The sequence below is a fragment of the Pyrus communis genome, chromosome 8 (assembly GCF_041283825.1).
Source record: "Pyrus communis isolate YQ-2024b chromosome 8, ASM4128382v1, whole genome shotgun sequence".
NCBI classification, from domain to species: Eukaryota; Viridiplantae; Streptophyta; class Magnoliopsida; order Rosales; family Rosaceae; genus Pyrus; species Pyrus communis.
The window spans coordinates 23,631,844-23,647,606 of record NC_142572.1 but is presented as its reverse complement, the minus strand read 5'-3'; the positions used below and the strand labels follow the sequence as shown (position 1 = coordinate 23,647,606).

The 15,763-nt window shown below is 37.9% G+C and overlaps 2 protein-coding genes and 1 pseudogene across 23 annotated transcripts; 2 read left to right on the top strand and 1 right to left on the bottom strand.

Annotated features, from left to right (window-relative positions):
• Positions 1–279: 279 nt before the first annotated feature.
• On the top strand, positions 280–8,601 carry LOC137717764 (ABC transporter E family member 2). 15 transcript variants are annotated; one of them, XM_088699004.1, is made up of 14 exons: positions 319–550; positions 729–822; positions 1,041–1,146; positions 1,752–1,837; positions 1,931–2,028; positions 2,110–2,227; positions 2,340–2,429; positions 2,772–3,076; positions 3,190–3,385; positions 3,463–3,648; positions 3,745–4,014; positions 4,748–4,993; positions 5,089–5,221; positions 8,220–8,601. In XM_088699004.1, the coding sequence occupies exons 2-13, from the start codon at positions 769–771 to the stop codon at positions 5,206–5,208; spliced, it is 1,875 nt and encodes a 624-aa protein (XP_088555130.1). In that variant the 5' UTR covers positions 319–550; positions 729–768; the 3' UTR covers positions 5,209–5,221; positions 8,220–8,601. The 15 variants fall into 15 exon arrangements, with proteins under 15 accessions (XP_068313336.2, XP_068313332.2, XP_088555130.1 ...); XM_088699008.1 differs by having other exon boundaries at positions 1,030–1,146; XM_088699003.1 differs by lacking the exon at positions 8,220–8,601 and adding an exon at positions 5,297–5,642.
• LOC137718011 (U-box domain-containing protein 15-like) lies at positions 6,057–8,302 on the bottom strand (annotated as a pseudogene).
• Positions 8,602–9,581: 980 nt separating the features above from the next.
• Positions 9,582–15,627, top strand: LOC137717293 (BTB/POZ domain-containing protein). 8 transcript variants are annotated; one of them, XM_088698998.1, is made up of 14 exons: positions 9,652–9,866; positions 10,226–10,412; positions 10,599–11,499; positions 11,901–12,230; positions 12,460–12,690; positions 13,038–13,199; positions 13,761–13,973; positions 14,056–14,103; positions 14,188–14,246; positions 14,343–14,475; positions 14,568–14,642; positions 14,715–14,795; positions 15,038–15,106; positions 15,259–15,627. In XM_088698998.1, the coding sequence occupies exons 3-14, from the start codon at positions 10,702–10,704 to the stop codon at positions 15,475–15,477; spliced, it is 2,418 nt and encodes an 805-aa protein (XP_088555124.1). In that variant the 5' UTR covers positions 9,652–9,866; positions 10,226–10,412; positions 10,599–10,701; the 3' UTR covers positions 15,478–15,627. The 8 variants fall into 8 exon arrangements, with proteins under 8 accessions (XP_088555127.1, XP_068312700.1, XP_068312701.1 ...); XM_088699002.1 differs by having other exon boundaries at positions 10,180–10,412; positions 14,739–14,795; XM_088698997.1 differs by having other exon boundaries at positions 10,180–10,412.
• Positions 15,628–15,763: the final 136 nt, after the last annotated feature.

Genomic DNA, 15,763 nt, shown 5'->3' with positions numbered 1-15,763 from the left:
CGGTCAATATAAGGGATTGAATTTGTCGAATACTCGATTGAATTGTACTTCAGTTTAATATGTCAAATTTGAAACTTATACCAACTTTGGCATGAAAATACCACTTTACTAGTTGGTAAAATGATGTAAATAACATTTTTATCATCCTTTCCTTGCAAAAGAGTTTTGTTTAAAAAAAAAAAACATTGATAATAAAAAAGCAATACAGGAAACGTCTATATCTATCTAATAATCACCAACTTTTTGTTTGTTAATTTCAAATTTTTTTTACTGTAACGCACGCCTCTAATACCTAGACTAACCCCGTCAGTCTCTTTTGGTTTTAAAAACCCTAATATCACGCGGAGGAGAGGACAAAGAGACAGCTCTCCCTCCCCTGGTACGCCACACGCCACACTACCCACCTCCCCCACCCCCCACCCCCCACCCCCCACATCCATCCCTCACCACCTCCCCACCCCTTCGTATACTTAGCAGCCAGTCTGCCCTCCGTCGCCACCGCCAGTCTCCCCTCCGTCGCCACCGCCATCTCATCTGCTTCGTTTTTTTCGTAAGTATTTGGTGTATTTTCGTCCTGTGTATCTGGGTGCCGGAAAACAAAGATTAAGAGAGAATTGTTTGATTATTATTGGAAAATCAGTGGGCATATTATTTTCCTCTGATTGTTAGTATTGATTGAAATTTGACAAAGTAATTAGTAGCTGGTGTGTTGGGCGATTTGGATACAGTTGTAGCTGAGGACTCTTCTCTTGAAGCCTTTGGGGATTAATGAAATTGACCAAGTCCTCCACTTACATCCACTTATATCAAATTTTTACAGATGTATATTTCAATTTCATACCCAAGTACTTGCCTTTCAAATCTGTTTCTTGTGTAATTATTTTTTTTATGCAATCCAATCCAGCCTTTGTTTGATCATGCGCACCGCATGTTCTACCAAATATAGACAAAGAAAAGGGCGTATGTCTCTAAATCTCTTGCACTCTCTGTGTGTAGCTTAATCTGATTTTGTTGATTTATTGGGGATAGAATAATATTAGGAAATGGCAGACCGGTTGACCCGTATAGCAATCGTGAGCTCCGACAGATGCAAGCCAAAGAAGTGCCGCCAGGAATGCAAGAAGAGCTGTCCTGTTGTCAAGACTGGTATATTACAGTATCCCTTCTTAATTTTATTATTTCCATTGTTTCTATTCATAAGGGAAATAGCATATCAGGATTGATGAATCACTCAAGATAATGGTTTCTTTTATTTTCACAAAAACTTGCAAATATTTTCTTGTTTCTTGAATTATGAGCTTGATATATGCTTCTTGAGGGTATAATGATGCACAATTCTTGATCACTTAGATTCAGTAACTGATTGTTTAGCATGTGAACTGTTATTTATCAAGAAGCATATTATCTGTGTTCAATTACTTGATAATTAAAAGGAAATAAAGGTAATAGATTGCCTCTTGCAAGTTGAATTACCCATAAACTTTATTAAGCTCTAACTAGATGGTACATGAAAGCAGGGAAAGATTCTACTAATGGCTACTTACAGGCATGAGCTCCAGTATATAGTGTGGTGGCTCCAAATAGATTTGATATTTCAGTACTGGCAGAGTTCCTGTATTGCATTCTAATATGTGCTAGGTTTACTTCTCTGTATAAAGCTGATTTTCTAGTGTTGAACACGTTTATTAATATACTGTTGTCTTATAGTGCTACAAATATACACCGTCTTTGCCTAACTAATCAATCTACAGGTAAACTATGTATTGAGGTTACCCCTGCATCGAAGATTGCTTTTATCTCGGAAGAATTGTGCATTGGGTGTGGTATCTGTGTTAAGGTCTGTAAACATTGTTGTTACTGTTCTTTTTTGTTGCCTACATCTGTTGGTTCTAAAGACATTCATTGGACTATGTTCCATCTCATGATGTAGAAATGCCCATTTGAAGCAATCCAAATCATCAACTTACCAAAGGATTTAGACAAAGATACGACCCATCGTTATGGGCCTAACACTTTCAAACTACACAGGTTAGCTCCTTACCACATTATTGGGAAGTGATGACTGACTATGTTATCATTTATGTGGCTAACAGAAACTCACAATTTCAGGTTACCAGTCCCAAGGCCAGGTCAAGTTCTTGGTTTGGTTGGAACAAATGGCATTGGGAAGTCGACTGCCCTCAAAGTTTTGGCTGGAAAGTTGAAACCAAATTTAGGCCGTTTCAAGGTAATACTCCTTACGAAATTCCTTTCTCTGATATGTATAAAATATTATTCAAACTCATTTAGCTGTATTCTCTGATTAACTTATCTTCATTTTTTTATTTTTTATTTTTTAGAATCCTCCAGATTGGCAGGAAATCTTGACCTACTTCCGGGGATCTGAGCTGCAGAATTATTTTACCCGTATTCTGGAAGATAATTTGAAGGTACCTTTTGGTGCTCATAACCTTTATTATCGAATTTGAATAATTTAGACGAATAGAAATTTGTCTGTTCTGTCCAAGGTATTTTTGAGCTGCAGTGCCTTTCTTATGCTGCTTCCGATACTAGGTGGGTGCTCTTAGTCTCATAAATAGGATGGTCAACATACCTTTATACCGTCTTTACTGTATCCTGATGAATTCCAAGTTTAGTGGTTCTTCTGGCCTAGTCTGTAGAAACAAAATGCATGCGTTTCAAATTTGTTTGTTTTTGTAACTATTATACTGTTTTATTTAATTTTTTTGCTTCATGCTGATTGCATAATTATATTTTTCTTTCCTTCACAGGCCATTATAAAGCCCCAGTATGTTGATCACATTCCAAAAGCAGTTCAAGGAAATGTTGGGGAGGTGCTCAACCAGAAAGATGAGAGGGATATGAAGGAAGAACTGTGTGCTGATCTTGAGCTGAACCAGGTTATAGAACGTAATGTAGGGGATTTATCAGGTGGGGAGCTTCAAAGATTTGCCATTGCCGTTGTCGCCATACAGAATGCAGAGATATATATGTTTGACGAACCTTCAAGTTATCTTGATGTGAAACAGAGGCTTAAAGCTGCCCAAGTTGTCCGATCTTTGCTTAGGGCTAATAGGTCTATTTTTATATATTTATATTTCTAAAATTTTCATTGCATGTGCTTGCTGGATTCTTTTTCTTGATTGTCTTCCTTCATGTAGCTGATCGGATATTTCCTTGTGTTTTCAGCTATGTAATTGTTGTGGAGCATGATCTTAGTGTCTTGGATTACTTATCAGACTTCATTTGCTGTTTATATGGGAAACCGGGTGCGTATGGAGTTGTGACACTTCCGTTCTCAGTTAGAGAAGGAATCAACATCTTCTTGGCCGGATTTGTCCCTACAGAAAATCTTAGGTTCCGAGATGAATCTCTGACATTCAAGGCAAGATTATAAATTTTGTCCATGATTGGTCTTCTGACTTATCAGTACTTTGTGATTTACTTGGTTGCCTGTATTAGGTTGCTGAGACACCACAGGAAAGTGCTGAGGAAATTGAGACATATGCACGATATAGATACCCATCAATGAGTAAAACTCAGGGAAACTTCAGGCTTCGTGTGGTTGAGGGTGAATTTACTGATTCTCAAATTATTGTGATGCTGGGTGAGAATGGAACGGGGAAGACAACATTTATTCGTATGCTGGTATTTTTAGTTTCTTTTTGCCATTTTCTTTTTCTTCTTTAACAATAGCTTTGCAGTTTGAGATGTTGATTTAACGTATATTCATCCGATTTTCAGGCGGGTCTATTGAAACCTGATTCTGTAGAAAATTCAGATGTGGAGATACCTGAATTCAATGTTTCTTACAAGCCCCAGAAAATCAGTCCAAAGTTTCAATCCACTGTCAGACACTTGTTACATTCAAGAATTCGTGATTCATATACTCATCCACAATTCATGTCAGATGTGATGAAGCCTCTTCTAATTGAACAATTAATGGATCAAGAAGTCGTGAATCTCTCTGGCGGAGAGTTGCAGAGGGTTGCATTATGCCTATGCCTTGGGAAGGTAAATTTTTTGTATTTGCTTTTGTGTAGGACACTTTGTATCTTGGGATGCATTCATTTGAACACTTTGTGGTATTCTTTCTATTTGTTGCCTTGGCTGCATCTGAGTGGGTGGAATTTCATGTCCGTGTTTGGAAGTTGGAAATGGATCCAAGGTGTTGTTTTTTGAAACACAGACAATCCCACCCACTCCTTGGTCCCAGTTTTAAGGTGGATGCATGGTTACAAGACCTGCTGTCATGGGTCAGGTTCCGTGCCTTTGTGGAAGCTTGCTTGCAAGATCTGGCATTCTAGGGGATACAACTATATTGTGATCCCTAGGAGTTAGCCAACCTCTAGGCATTGTCTTTTTATATTGACTCGAGTGGTTTATAGTTGTATATGTTTCTTTCCTCTGAGTTTGCGAATGAAATTTTTCTTATGCCACTATTAAAGATACAAGTTTTTCTTGTGAGATCGGAAACATGTTAGGTTTGCGCCCAAATAATTGAGGAATAAGAATGTGTCAGTTCTCGGTACACAATTCATTTATCTACCAATGTGTTAAGTAGGTTTCTCTTGTGGCAATCTTGCTGTGCTCTGCTGCATAATAAACGATGTAAATATAATGATTAGATGTTCATAAAAACAGATTCACTTATTTTTTTTTAATTGTTTGATGCCGGTAAGGTTCTGCATTATAGTTTGCAGCCTGCAGATACACTCTAATGTCCGCTTCTATTTACTGAATACAGCCAGCAGATATTTATCTGATAGATGAACCAAGTGCTTATCTTGATTCTGAGCAGCGTATTGTTGCTTCCAAAGTCATAAAGAGGTTTATCCTTCATGCTAAGAAAACTGCTTTCGTGGTTGAACATGATTTTATTATGGCTACCTACTTGGCGGATAGAGTTATAGTCTATGAGGGGAGGCCGTCAATTGATTGTATTGCAAATTGTCCCCAGTCATTGTTGACTGGGATGAATCTATTCTTATCTGTAAGTGTTGCAATTAATGTCATTGCTCTCTTCCTACCTCGCTGTGCACAAGTGACTTCCATTGATATTTTTTTTTGTTTGTTTAAATCGTGCAGCATCTTGATATCACATTTAGGCGTGACCCCACTAACTATCGCCCAAGAATCAACAAATTGGATTCAACGAAGGATAGGGAACAAAAAGCTGCTGGGTCTTACTATTACCTGGATGATTGATATAGTCGTGATGGTATGTTTCATTCTTTACTCTGTTTTTCATGTTTTTGTTTTGTCAGTTTGATATTCCAAGGTGTTCCACTTGCAGTTTTGGCAAATTTGGAGGGCGTTAATATGATCTTAAAAATGGAATCACAGCTGAGTCATGACGTTCTGACAAATGATTGGAGGTCCTTTGTTCACCAGAGGCGAATGAGTTTTATGCAGTTATGGTAAATTAGTCTGTCATTGGGCGGTAGGCAATCTAGATGTACAATTTATGGTCTCATAGTATCAGTGATTGCATTTAACTTTATGTTTGAGGAAAGGATGTCTTTTTGTGGTCCTTGTGGTGAGATGAGGTTCCTTGATAGATGTTTAACTCTTGTGCTTTCTGGGTTTATGTGACGGTGATTTCATCTCTGGTGATAAATTTTGCTTTTTACCAACAGAAATTTAATTGGCGTCAATCTTGTTCATTCTTGTTCGTTCTATTTGCAATCAACTCATCACAACTCGGCGTCTCTACTCCAATAATAACAAGAAGCTCTAATTGGCGAGATATGTGTGCTAAAAAATTAATAATTTAAAAAATAAAATTTCTCACTACCATTTGTGTTCCTGTCACAATGAAATTTTTTTCTAGCAATAGCACCTGCCTCCCCTCAACAACCTAACAATTTTGGGAGACGTTATAAGCCAATTGGGTAAAGGTAAGAAATAGAAAATGGCGTCGTAGCATTTTTATCGACGTTGTGCAGACTGATTAATGCTCGCTCTCGATCGTCGTGCGCACAAAGGCTAAAATCAAATCAAAGCAACAAAATTGAGGAAAATAAATATATTCTACACAAAAGTTAATTAGTTGTTCAAGGAATTTGTTCACTTTTGCTTGTGAGTTGCAGAAGTGCATTTGCCTTCCTTTGAGCTCTACTGGTTCCACTCCTTGTGATCTCTACCAAATGCTCATACACTCCAAACTGCAGTGCGGCGAGTAAGAAAGAGTAATTGCTTGACCCCAACTCGAGAAGAACTGACGTTGCACATTCCTTGTTCTTGGGCGTCCTTCCCTGATAAATTCCACTAGAGTTTCAATGAATGAAAGCTGTCCAATCTCTTGTCGTCCATCTGCATGTGATGCAAGAAGTAAGAAGATGGAGAGCGCTTCATAGACCATGCCCAAGTTTCGGTCCTCCCTTTGTTTGCCTCTAATCGTCCCGTCCTGCAACAAGTCTACTAATGGCGGAATGCCATTTGATTCCCCCACAATTACTTTGTTCTCATCAATCATCGACAAGCTAAATAAAGCTGCTGCAGAGTTCTCTCTAGCTTCTGTGCTTCCATTCTGCAAGACTTCTATAATAGCAGGAATGGCTTCTTCTCTGGTTATCAGTTTCTTGTTTGTTTTGTCAATCGATAAATTCAAAAGAGCCGTTACTGCATGCTGTTGAATTTTAGAACCTGGATAGGAAAGAAGTTGCACCAGTGGCGGGATTCCTCCACTTTTGGCAATCAAAATTCTGTTCTCTGGATTCTCTTTAGAGATCAAACGAATCTTCATGGCAGCATTTCTTTGCACTTCTAAGTGACTTGAGCGCGGCTGATCAACCAATGATGAGATCTCCTCTTTGTGTTCGGTGGAGGAGTTTTCCTGGCCCGTGGAAGTTTCTTTTTTCGGGAGCTGGAAGTTGTTCTTCTCACACCACTGCATGATTAGATTTTTGAGAGCGTAAATTGGTGCCGGTGACAGGTGAGCCAGAGTCTGCCTGGTCTTGGGACATGTCCTGTGATTGGTGTCCAGCCACTTTTGTACGCTTTCTCTGTTATACGTCTTCAATGAAATAACCAAACCCAAGAAAGAGGAAAAACTAATCAGTTTCCATTCTGTTAATATAACATTTTTAAATGTAGACTGTGCACAAGTTTACTTTCTCTACGGAAGATATGCTCCAACTCACGTGACACGAGTAGAAGGAAGAAGAAAATATACCAGGGAAACCTAGTTAGTGCCTATTTCATGTAAGCGAATCACCTGTCCACTTGCAACAATAACAGGATCCGTCATTGTTTCTAGAATGATTGGATAGAGGAATTCATGAGGGATCATCAAAGACGGGCACTTCTTGAGCATTTTAGGCATAACAGGGTCGTCAAGGACATTGGTCGCTTCCATTCCTGCGATTTGTCTGAATTTGTTTAGAAGATCAATGATTTGCTGCGTAGTCTCTGCACTTGGCCCTCCTCTCTCTCTCTATCATTACCAGATTCCTCACAGCTATTGTTTCTATCTTAAGGTCCTCAGATTTTTGCAGGTCTAGCTTTTGGGCCAGCCTCTCTATAATGGCACCATCAGCATTTCTATCTTCTTTTTTGGACAAAACCACCATAATATCCATTGCGAGTTCTATGTCCTGCGCGTCCGTTCGCTTCCTCGCTCGTCTAAGTTAAGTTTTTGATACACAAACTTATATCAAACACGTGCAGCAAAGTGAGATTAGTTTGAATGGATGAAGATCTGCGTATGAAAAACGAAATAACACATGGGAAGCATTATCGTTAGCTTTGAAACGAAAAAAAGGCAACATATATGTACCTGTTCCTTAACTTCATCTGAGATGCTAAGTTCATCAGGCAAACCTTCTAAATCCTGACCGAGTCTTTCATGAACCACATGAAATCTAACCATGATTGCCTCGATTTCAAATGCCTAAATTACCACAACAACAAATAACTTAAATAATTCACAGCTTTTCGTGGGCTTTTCGGGTCTGTGGCTTGTTAAATTGGAAAATACACTGAACCTAAAATAGAACGCTACTTGAAAGTTGGCTAGTTAATGACTAACTACTTTTGGGCCTCCCTTGCGGTAAATTGCCAATTGCCGCACTACTCACACAGCATTAGCATTAGTATTACACTCACTCTCTCTCTCTCTCTCTCTAACACACATATAAGTTATATTTAGAAATACTTTTTATTTAAACACTATAAGATAGTACAAATAATAGCTTAAAATGTACAATTGTTTTCAGATTGTTCGCCATTGAACATGCTCGCCATCGCCAACGTCGTGGATCTTCATCCACATCCCTCGGTCATCGGAGCTTATCGCCATCGTCCAACCTGACACAAAGGAAAAGCATTGAGAGCAAAGGAGCCTCATGTTGGTCCGGCCAACCGTATGTCAAAATTCTTAACTAAATAATACCACTTATATTTAAGTGACTTTGTATAATTAGACCTGTCAATGAATCAGCTTTTGATACAAATTTAATCTGAATTTGATGTAACTATTAGGATTTGGATCACGGCCAATTATCCGAATAGATTTGATTTCGATATTCCAACTACATTGAAACCAGATATAGGTCAAGAGTGATCCAATCCGACTTAATATAACAAATTATTTGACTTCTATATTATTTATCACACACAATAGTGTAATGGTAATTCAGGTTTTTATGCAATAAAAATACATATATTTATTATTTTCTTATGATGGAACATGAAACTTATATATATATATATATATATATATATATATATATATATATATATATATATATATATATAACAAAAGAATAAGGTTACAGATGGATCCGAAGACGGATCAAGGGTGATTCTATCCGACTTCTACCAGTTTACATGTGTGTGTAATCTCAATGTGTGGTAATGTGTAACAAAAATAACTGATAAAGCTGACTAGTAGAGTAATAGTTATGGTATTCTTATTTTAATTTTAGGAATTGTTATTAGTACTTCAAAAATCTTATTCTATATTTCAAACTTTATATATTAGAAAAGAAAAATACACTTGTAAGGGGTGTAGAATGAGATTTTTAGAATGTCAATAACACTTCCCTAATTTTTTTCAAAAACAAAGATTAACAGTAATAGTTAATAGTAGAGGGAAAGGGATATCTCCGGATCCCTTCTACCTAATTCATCAAGTTTGGGAATCTGAGTTATTGAAATTTAATCCAACGGCTAAAATTATTATAACTTTTAAAATAGGCTCTTACTTGTAACCGTTGGATCAAATTTCAATAGTCTAGATCTCCGAATTTAGTGGATTAGGAGTAATAGCAATAGTTATAGTATTCTCTTCTTACTTTTGAACCTTTGGTAAAAGTTCAGGTTTTCTTTGTGAGGATTTCAGAAATTCATAAGTTGTATTTAATTTAAAAATAAACAGAAACATAAAAAACTGATCGCATAATTTACGATAAACGAACTGAATTCACGAAGATACTCCAAAAGAAGATGGGAAGAATCCTGATGGCAAGGCAATGAAATTATGATGGTGATGTGTGTGCTCCTGCTGATTCGGCCAAGAAAAGCATGAACAGCTGCCACGTACCCACCATAAAAAGAAAATAAATAAATAAAGAATTGTGAAAAAGACAAGACGACGGGCAACCCATCAAGTTCAGAATATATCTCTCTGTGAAAATTGAAAAAGGAAAGGGCAATTTATCTACCAATCGTTTTCAAATCAGATGAATCGGATTTGTTGAAATTTCCTTGGTTTTGTTTGTTTAAATGTCTATGCGTGTTGATGAAAGTTGAAATTGCCTTTCAATAGTTGTTGGTCACGGTCAGTCAGTCGGGAGGAGCCATGAACGATTTGCTTCGATGAGATGAAGAAGCAGCTCAAGAAATATTTTCAGAGTTCTGAGGTGGGTTATTTGATTTTTTTAATTTTTCTTAGGGATTTGTTGTTATCGTTCATTTTCGTTATGCATGCATACATACAAAAATACATACATACAATAAATACACACATACATACATACATGATGCACAAACAATTACTTCACCCCCATATAGATAGATAGTCATGGCCTTCATTTGTCGTTTCTGGGGATATTTCTGAGCTGAGATGCGCTTGCCCGAATGCAGATATATTTTGTTTTTGTATTTTGTTTTCGTTTTTGGATTGATTTGATGATCCTATTCTTCATGTTCGTGTGTTTGGATAAGGATTGATAGACAGCGATGTGTGAATTGTGATTGATGATGATGTTTTGGACTTTAGTGTTTGGGTTCAGATATTTTGTGGCAACTTGACTTGAGAGGATGGAATTGGTCGGAACTTGGATTATTGGAGGAGGCTCTTGTTCTTGTACCAATTTTTCAACTGACTTACGCCCTCTTTAAGAGTTAGGATTTATTTCAGAGTTGTGTTGGTACTTCCAAAATCAAGTTGCGAATTTTAGCACAAGGTCGATCAGTTCATCCACTCTGGTCACGTGCTTTTGATTCATTGAAAATTTGATACTGAATTCACTCGTCCGATTATAATAGCCAGTCAGTCAGTCAGTCAGTCAGTCAGTCAGTCATATTTTAAAATCTAACATGGATGTTTGTGTTGTTGCCTAAATCACACTCTGTCTGTCCTTATTTTCCAGATGGTCAGTCAGTCAGTCCGTTAGTCAGTCAGGGCTCTAGGTACAAGACTGTCCAGCCCATGATCCATCTCTGCGATTGAATGGTATTCTGTAATAAGAATTGATGATGGATAAGAAAGAGAAAGAGTTCCTCACAGTGGCCCCCTTTGAGTGTGCTTGGCGAAAGGATTTAAAATTCCGGGAAGCCGGGCGGGGTTGCGTGGCTTTTGAAGCTTTTGCTCACAATGATGTAACACTGGTGTTTCGGGAGAATGTAGGAAGCCAGCACTATCATTACAAAAGAGATAATAGTCCTCACTACACTGTTATACTGGGCAGTCATAGGAATAGGCGGTTGAAAATTGAGGTAGATGGGAATACTGTGGTGGATGTGGAGGGTGTTGGTCTTTGTTCTTCTTCTGCGTTTCAGAGCTACTGGATCAGCATCTGTGATGGTTTGATCAGTATTGGTAAGGGAAAATACCCTTTTCAGAATCTAGTCTTTCAGTGGCTAGATTCACATCCAAATTGTGCTGTTCGTTATATCGGGCTTAGTAGCTGGGATAAACATGTTGGTTATAGGAATATCAGTGTATTGCCATTAACTCGCAACCATATATCCTTGTGGAAGCATGTGGACTGTGGCGAGTACATATGTGAGGATGATGATGAAGAGGAGCTGGAGGATGAACGAACGGCTTATGAGAAATGGGGGATTGAAGATTTTCTTGAAAGTTGGGAGTTATCTGATGTTCTTTTCATCGTTGGTACTGAAGAAAGGCCTGTACCAGCTCACAAGTCTATTTTGGTAGCAACTGGTAATTTCCCGTTGACTTCTTCAGAAGATATTCTCCGCCTAAAGGGGGTAGCTTATCCGGTTCTACATGCACTACTTCAATATATTTACACAGGCCGAACACAGGTACATATAGCTTAAATTATGGGGAAATCAGAAATGCATATCTGTTGACATATCAGAAACATATCTAGCATGTTAACGTAAAGAAATTACAAATATATGTTATTTTATGCCACAGATGCCCCTGCATCCCTGACAAGCAGGTATATTACATGAAGAACCTTTCGCTTATTATTTTTTTTGCATGAGATTCGTCTCTCTCTCTCTCTCGCATGTGCGCGCGCACACACACATATATATATATGTATATATAAAAGAAAAGATCACGTGGGTGATTTGTAAGCCAACTTAATCATCCTTATTATTTGATAAAGACTAGTATTCTAAATATTCTTCCTTTCTCACTTCTAATTTTGTTACAGAGATTGCAATTCTAATAGGTATTATGGCTCTGTTTGATATAGATTCCAGAACCACAACTTGGTTCCTTGAGGGCTCTAGGCTTACAATTTGAAGTGATTCAACTAGTGAAGCAATGTGAGGAAGCCATGGAACGGTGGAAACTAAATAAAAAGTTGTTTGACTTTGGAAAAAGTGTGGAATTGTCATATCCATACACTCGACCGAATTGTTGCACAGCCTTCCCATTTGGAGTTCCTGTTGATATACCGCGGCTGAAACAATTGTATTTAACAAGCAAGTACAGTGATGTAAATATCTACATTGAGGGTCATGGACTTATTGCCCGATCACATAAAATTATTCTTAGTTTATGGAGTCTCCCATTCGCAAAGGTGAGCCAATTAATCATCATTCTGCTCCATTTTATTCTATTTTATGTAAACCCTTATGCTTCTCAGATAAATCACATAAGCACATAATTGTTGTAGAGAGGAAATGCATTGCTATACGAGCATAATGTTGGTTTAAATGTGATCTAGGGGTGCATTCTTCTCTGTCCATGCTAATTTGTTTTCTTAAGTCTCACAGATGACTTTTCTATTCAAATGTTTCATTGTGCAGATGTTTACAAATGGAATGAGTGAAACAATATCCCCGGAAGTTATTTTAAGAGACATATCACCTGAAGCATTCAAAGGTTTGCTTGAGTTCATGTATAGTGGGGAACTCAGTTTAGAAGCTACTGTTGATTCTGGTGCCTTATTACTCCAACTCTTTCTGTTGGCCGATCAATTCGGAGTTACTCTCCTTCATCAGGAATGCTGCAAAAAACTTTTAGAATACCTCTCAGAGGTAGTTTGATAATCCTTATCTTACAACATAGTTTAATTCATCTATAGTGGTTCATATCGTGCCTATTTTGTCAGTTTTACAGAATGTCACTTGCATGACTAGAATAAAAGAACGGGGAAGTGACTTGCGGTTTCGGACTTCTGAAAAGAACAGAAGAGCTTTTAAAAATGAATTATAGAGATTTTGATACATCTCATGTGCATATTATATGCAGGGATGGAGTTCTAGTGGAAGAAGTCATACAACAAGAATTTTACTAATATCAAGTTTAATGGACGTGGAAGCAGACTGTTTGGGAAAAATAATTACATTGTTGCTTTGAAGCTAACTGTTGATGTTTGTTGCAGGACTCAGTATGTCTGGTCCTTCAAGTAGTTTCGTCGATTCCATCATGCAAACTTATTCAAGAAACCTGTGAGATGAACTTTTCAATGCACTTTGACTACTGTACAACCGCAAGCATTGACTTCGTTTTGTTAGATGAGACAACCTTTCGCAATATCATTCAGGTAGGAGTCACTGTTTAAGTCACTAGTATCAATATTGATGGATAGCTTAGGGCTCAGGATTAATACATCAGGTCATGTATACAAAAGGACTGACGTAAGAGACCAGTGCGGTTGAAGTTGGAAAGGCGTCCTGTGGGAGGGAGTAAGTTAACCGGCTTAGTGAGAGACCAGTGAGGTTTACCTTGTGGCAGGTGTAGCTGCGATTTTAACTTTAAAGGGGACAAAATATAAAGCAAAATTAAAAATGTTACTCGTACTTGTAATGAGTATTATTGATTAAAATACAACTTGACAAGATTATAAACCCATTACCTTTCTACACAAGATTTGAGATAACAAGAGGTCTTGAGCTGTTACTTTTGCAAATCTTAATAGAAGAATATTGGAGGCTCTACTTCTAACTCTTTTATCCTATCACGTGCATAATTTATTGGGAAGGATTACACTGCTTAAATGTAAATATGTTTCTTTATTACTTTTGTATTATTGTCTATATAACAAGGGGTCTTTGAAAATCCCACCCGCAACCTTAGAATAGCTCTGGCCCTGCCTTGATTGCAGCACCCAGATTTGACTGTAACATCTGAAGAAAAGGTTCTCAATGCAATCTTAATGTGGGGTGTGAAAGCAAAGGAAGAGTATGGGTGGGAGATGATAGATGAAATGATGATATACTGCACCCCGGAACTTCTTTTTGGGGATAGGCTGCAGACAGTTAATCACCTTCTGTCCTTCGTTCGATTTCGGTTACTAGCCTTGCCCTTGCTTGAGAAGGTATGTGGACCCTGGGTATAGAGATGGATCACTATTCTACTGAAGACTAGAATTTTTTTGTCTGACTATAATAATTTTGCAGTTGGGGAAGAGCAACATTGCCAGGCATAGTTCTACTTTCAGTAATCTTGTGAGTTGGGCTTTCTGTGTTTTCTTATTTCTCTGTAAAAATGATAATTGTTCCTAGATAAATTTTTTTATGCTGATATCACAGGTCATGGAGGCCATCAATTGTATTAAGCATGGACTGGCAAGGCCAGAAAATGAGCATAAGTGAGTATTGAGTATTGGAGTTAACATCGTTGACAAAAGGTGTATGGTGTTCATGCTCTGGTTATTTAGTAAGCTAACATATTCTTCTTTTTGTAGTCTCAGAATCCAACATAGACGATCTAGTTATAAGGAACTCCAGTACATATGCGACGGGGACAGCAATGGAGTTCTGTACTTTGCAGGGACTTCATATGGGGAACATCAATGGGTTAATCCTGTTCTGGCTAAAGTATATTCTTATATCTTTGTTTCATTTTTATGACTTCTTAAGTGTAATCATTTTTAACACAGCTGCCCGTTCTTTATAAATGCATGTTCCAGAGAATTACTATTACAGCAAGCAGTCCCCCTTCCAGGTTCACTGATCCCAAGGCTTTGGTCTCAAGAACTTACAGGGTACGGTAAATATAAATATCAAATATGGTATGTGAGGAATCGAAATAATATGACAATGTATGGCCACATCAGGGAACATCTTTTGCTGGGCCACAGATAGAAGATGGACACAAAAGCACGTGGTGGACGGTTGATATTGGTGCAGATCATCAGGTATATCTCTGTATGTTCAATCTGCTTCAGTTAAAAAGTACCATGGACGTGCTTTTGGCATATAAACATTGTCATATGCTCCATTCTGGTAGAAAACAGGGATCAAATAAAGTTGACGAATTCAAAGCCTATACAGTGTGCCAAATTTTATTCATATGTGGACTACCTTCCTGTCTAGTACGTAGGTGTTGTAATTTCCTCTTGATCGGCATTCTGATGAATGAAAGTTGGCTGATTTTCAGCTTATTTGCAATTACTACACCTTGAGGCAAGATGGGTCTAGGGCCTACATGAGATATTGGAATTTCCAGGTAAAGACTTGGAAACGTGACACATTGCAGCGTTTTTATTTTCATTTTCAGTCATGCTTATTCATCGTTTTGGGGGTGTTTACGAATATTGTGGGACACGGAGGTAAGAGTATGGAGTAATCCTGTTGTTGAATGTGTTACTATTCTTATAGGGATCTCTGGATGGGAAGACATGGACAAATCTGAGAGTGCACGAGAATGACCAAACTATATGCAAGCCTGGGCAGTTTGCATCATGGCCCGTTATTGGACAGAACGCTCTTCTTCCGTTCAGATTCTTTAGGGTTGTTCTGACAGGTCCTACAGCAGATGCTTCCAACCCTTGGAATTTCTGCATTTGCTTCTTAGAACTATATGGTTACTTCCACTAATTTTTAATATTATGTGTTGGTGTTTCCTCAATTTCTGTAAATTTCTTCGACCAGATTTATGTCATGCATGCATATCCATTATCCATGTGTATGTTACTTAAAACTGTTGGAATAAAAATGGCAAGGGAGGAAAAGCCTTCTTTTCTTTCAGTTGATTGTGATTCACTATTACGGGGATACTTGTCACGTTAATCTGGTTTTGAGCATGTCGAAAAGTGCCACAGCTACTCGAAAAATGAAATGTTTATGGTACGCAGCAAGACTGGCCGCCTTCCCTTCCCTTCGG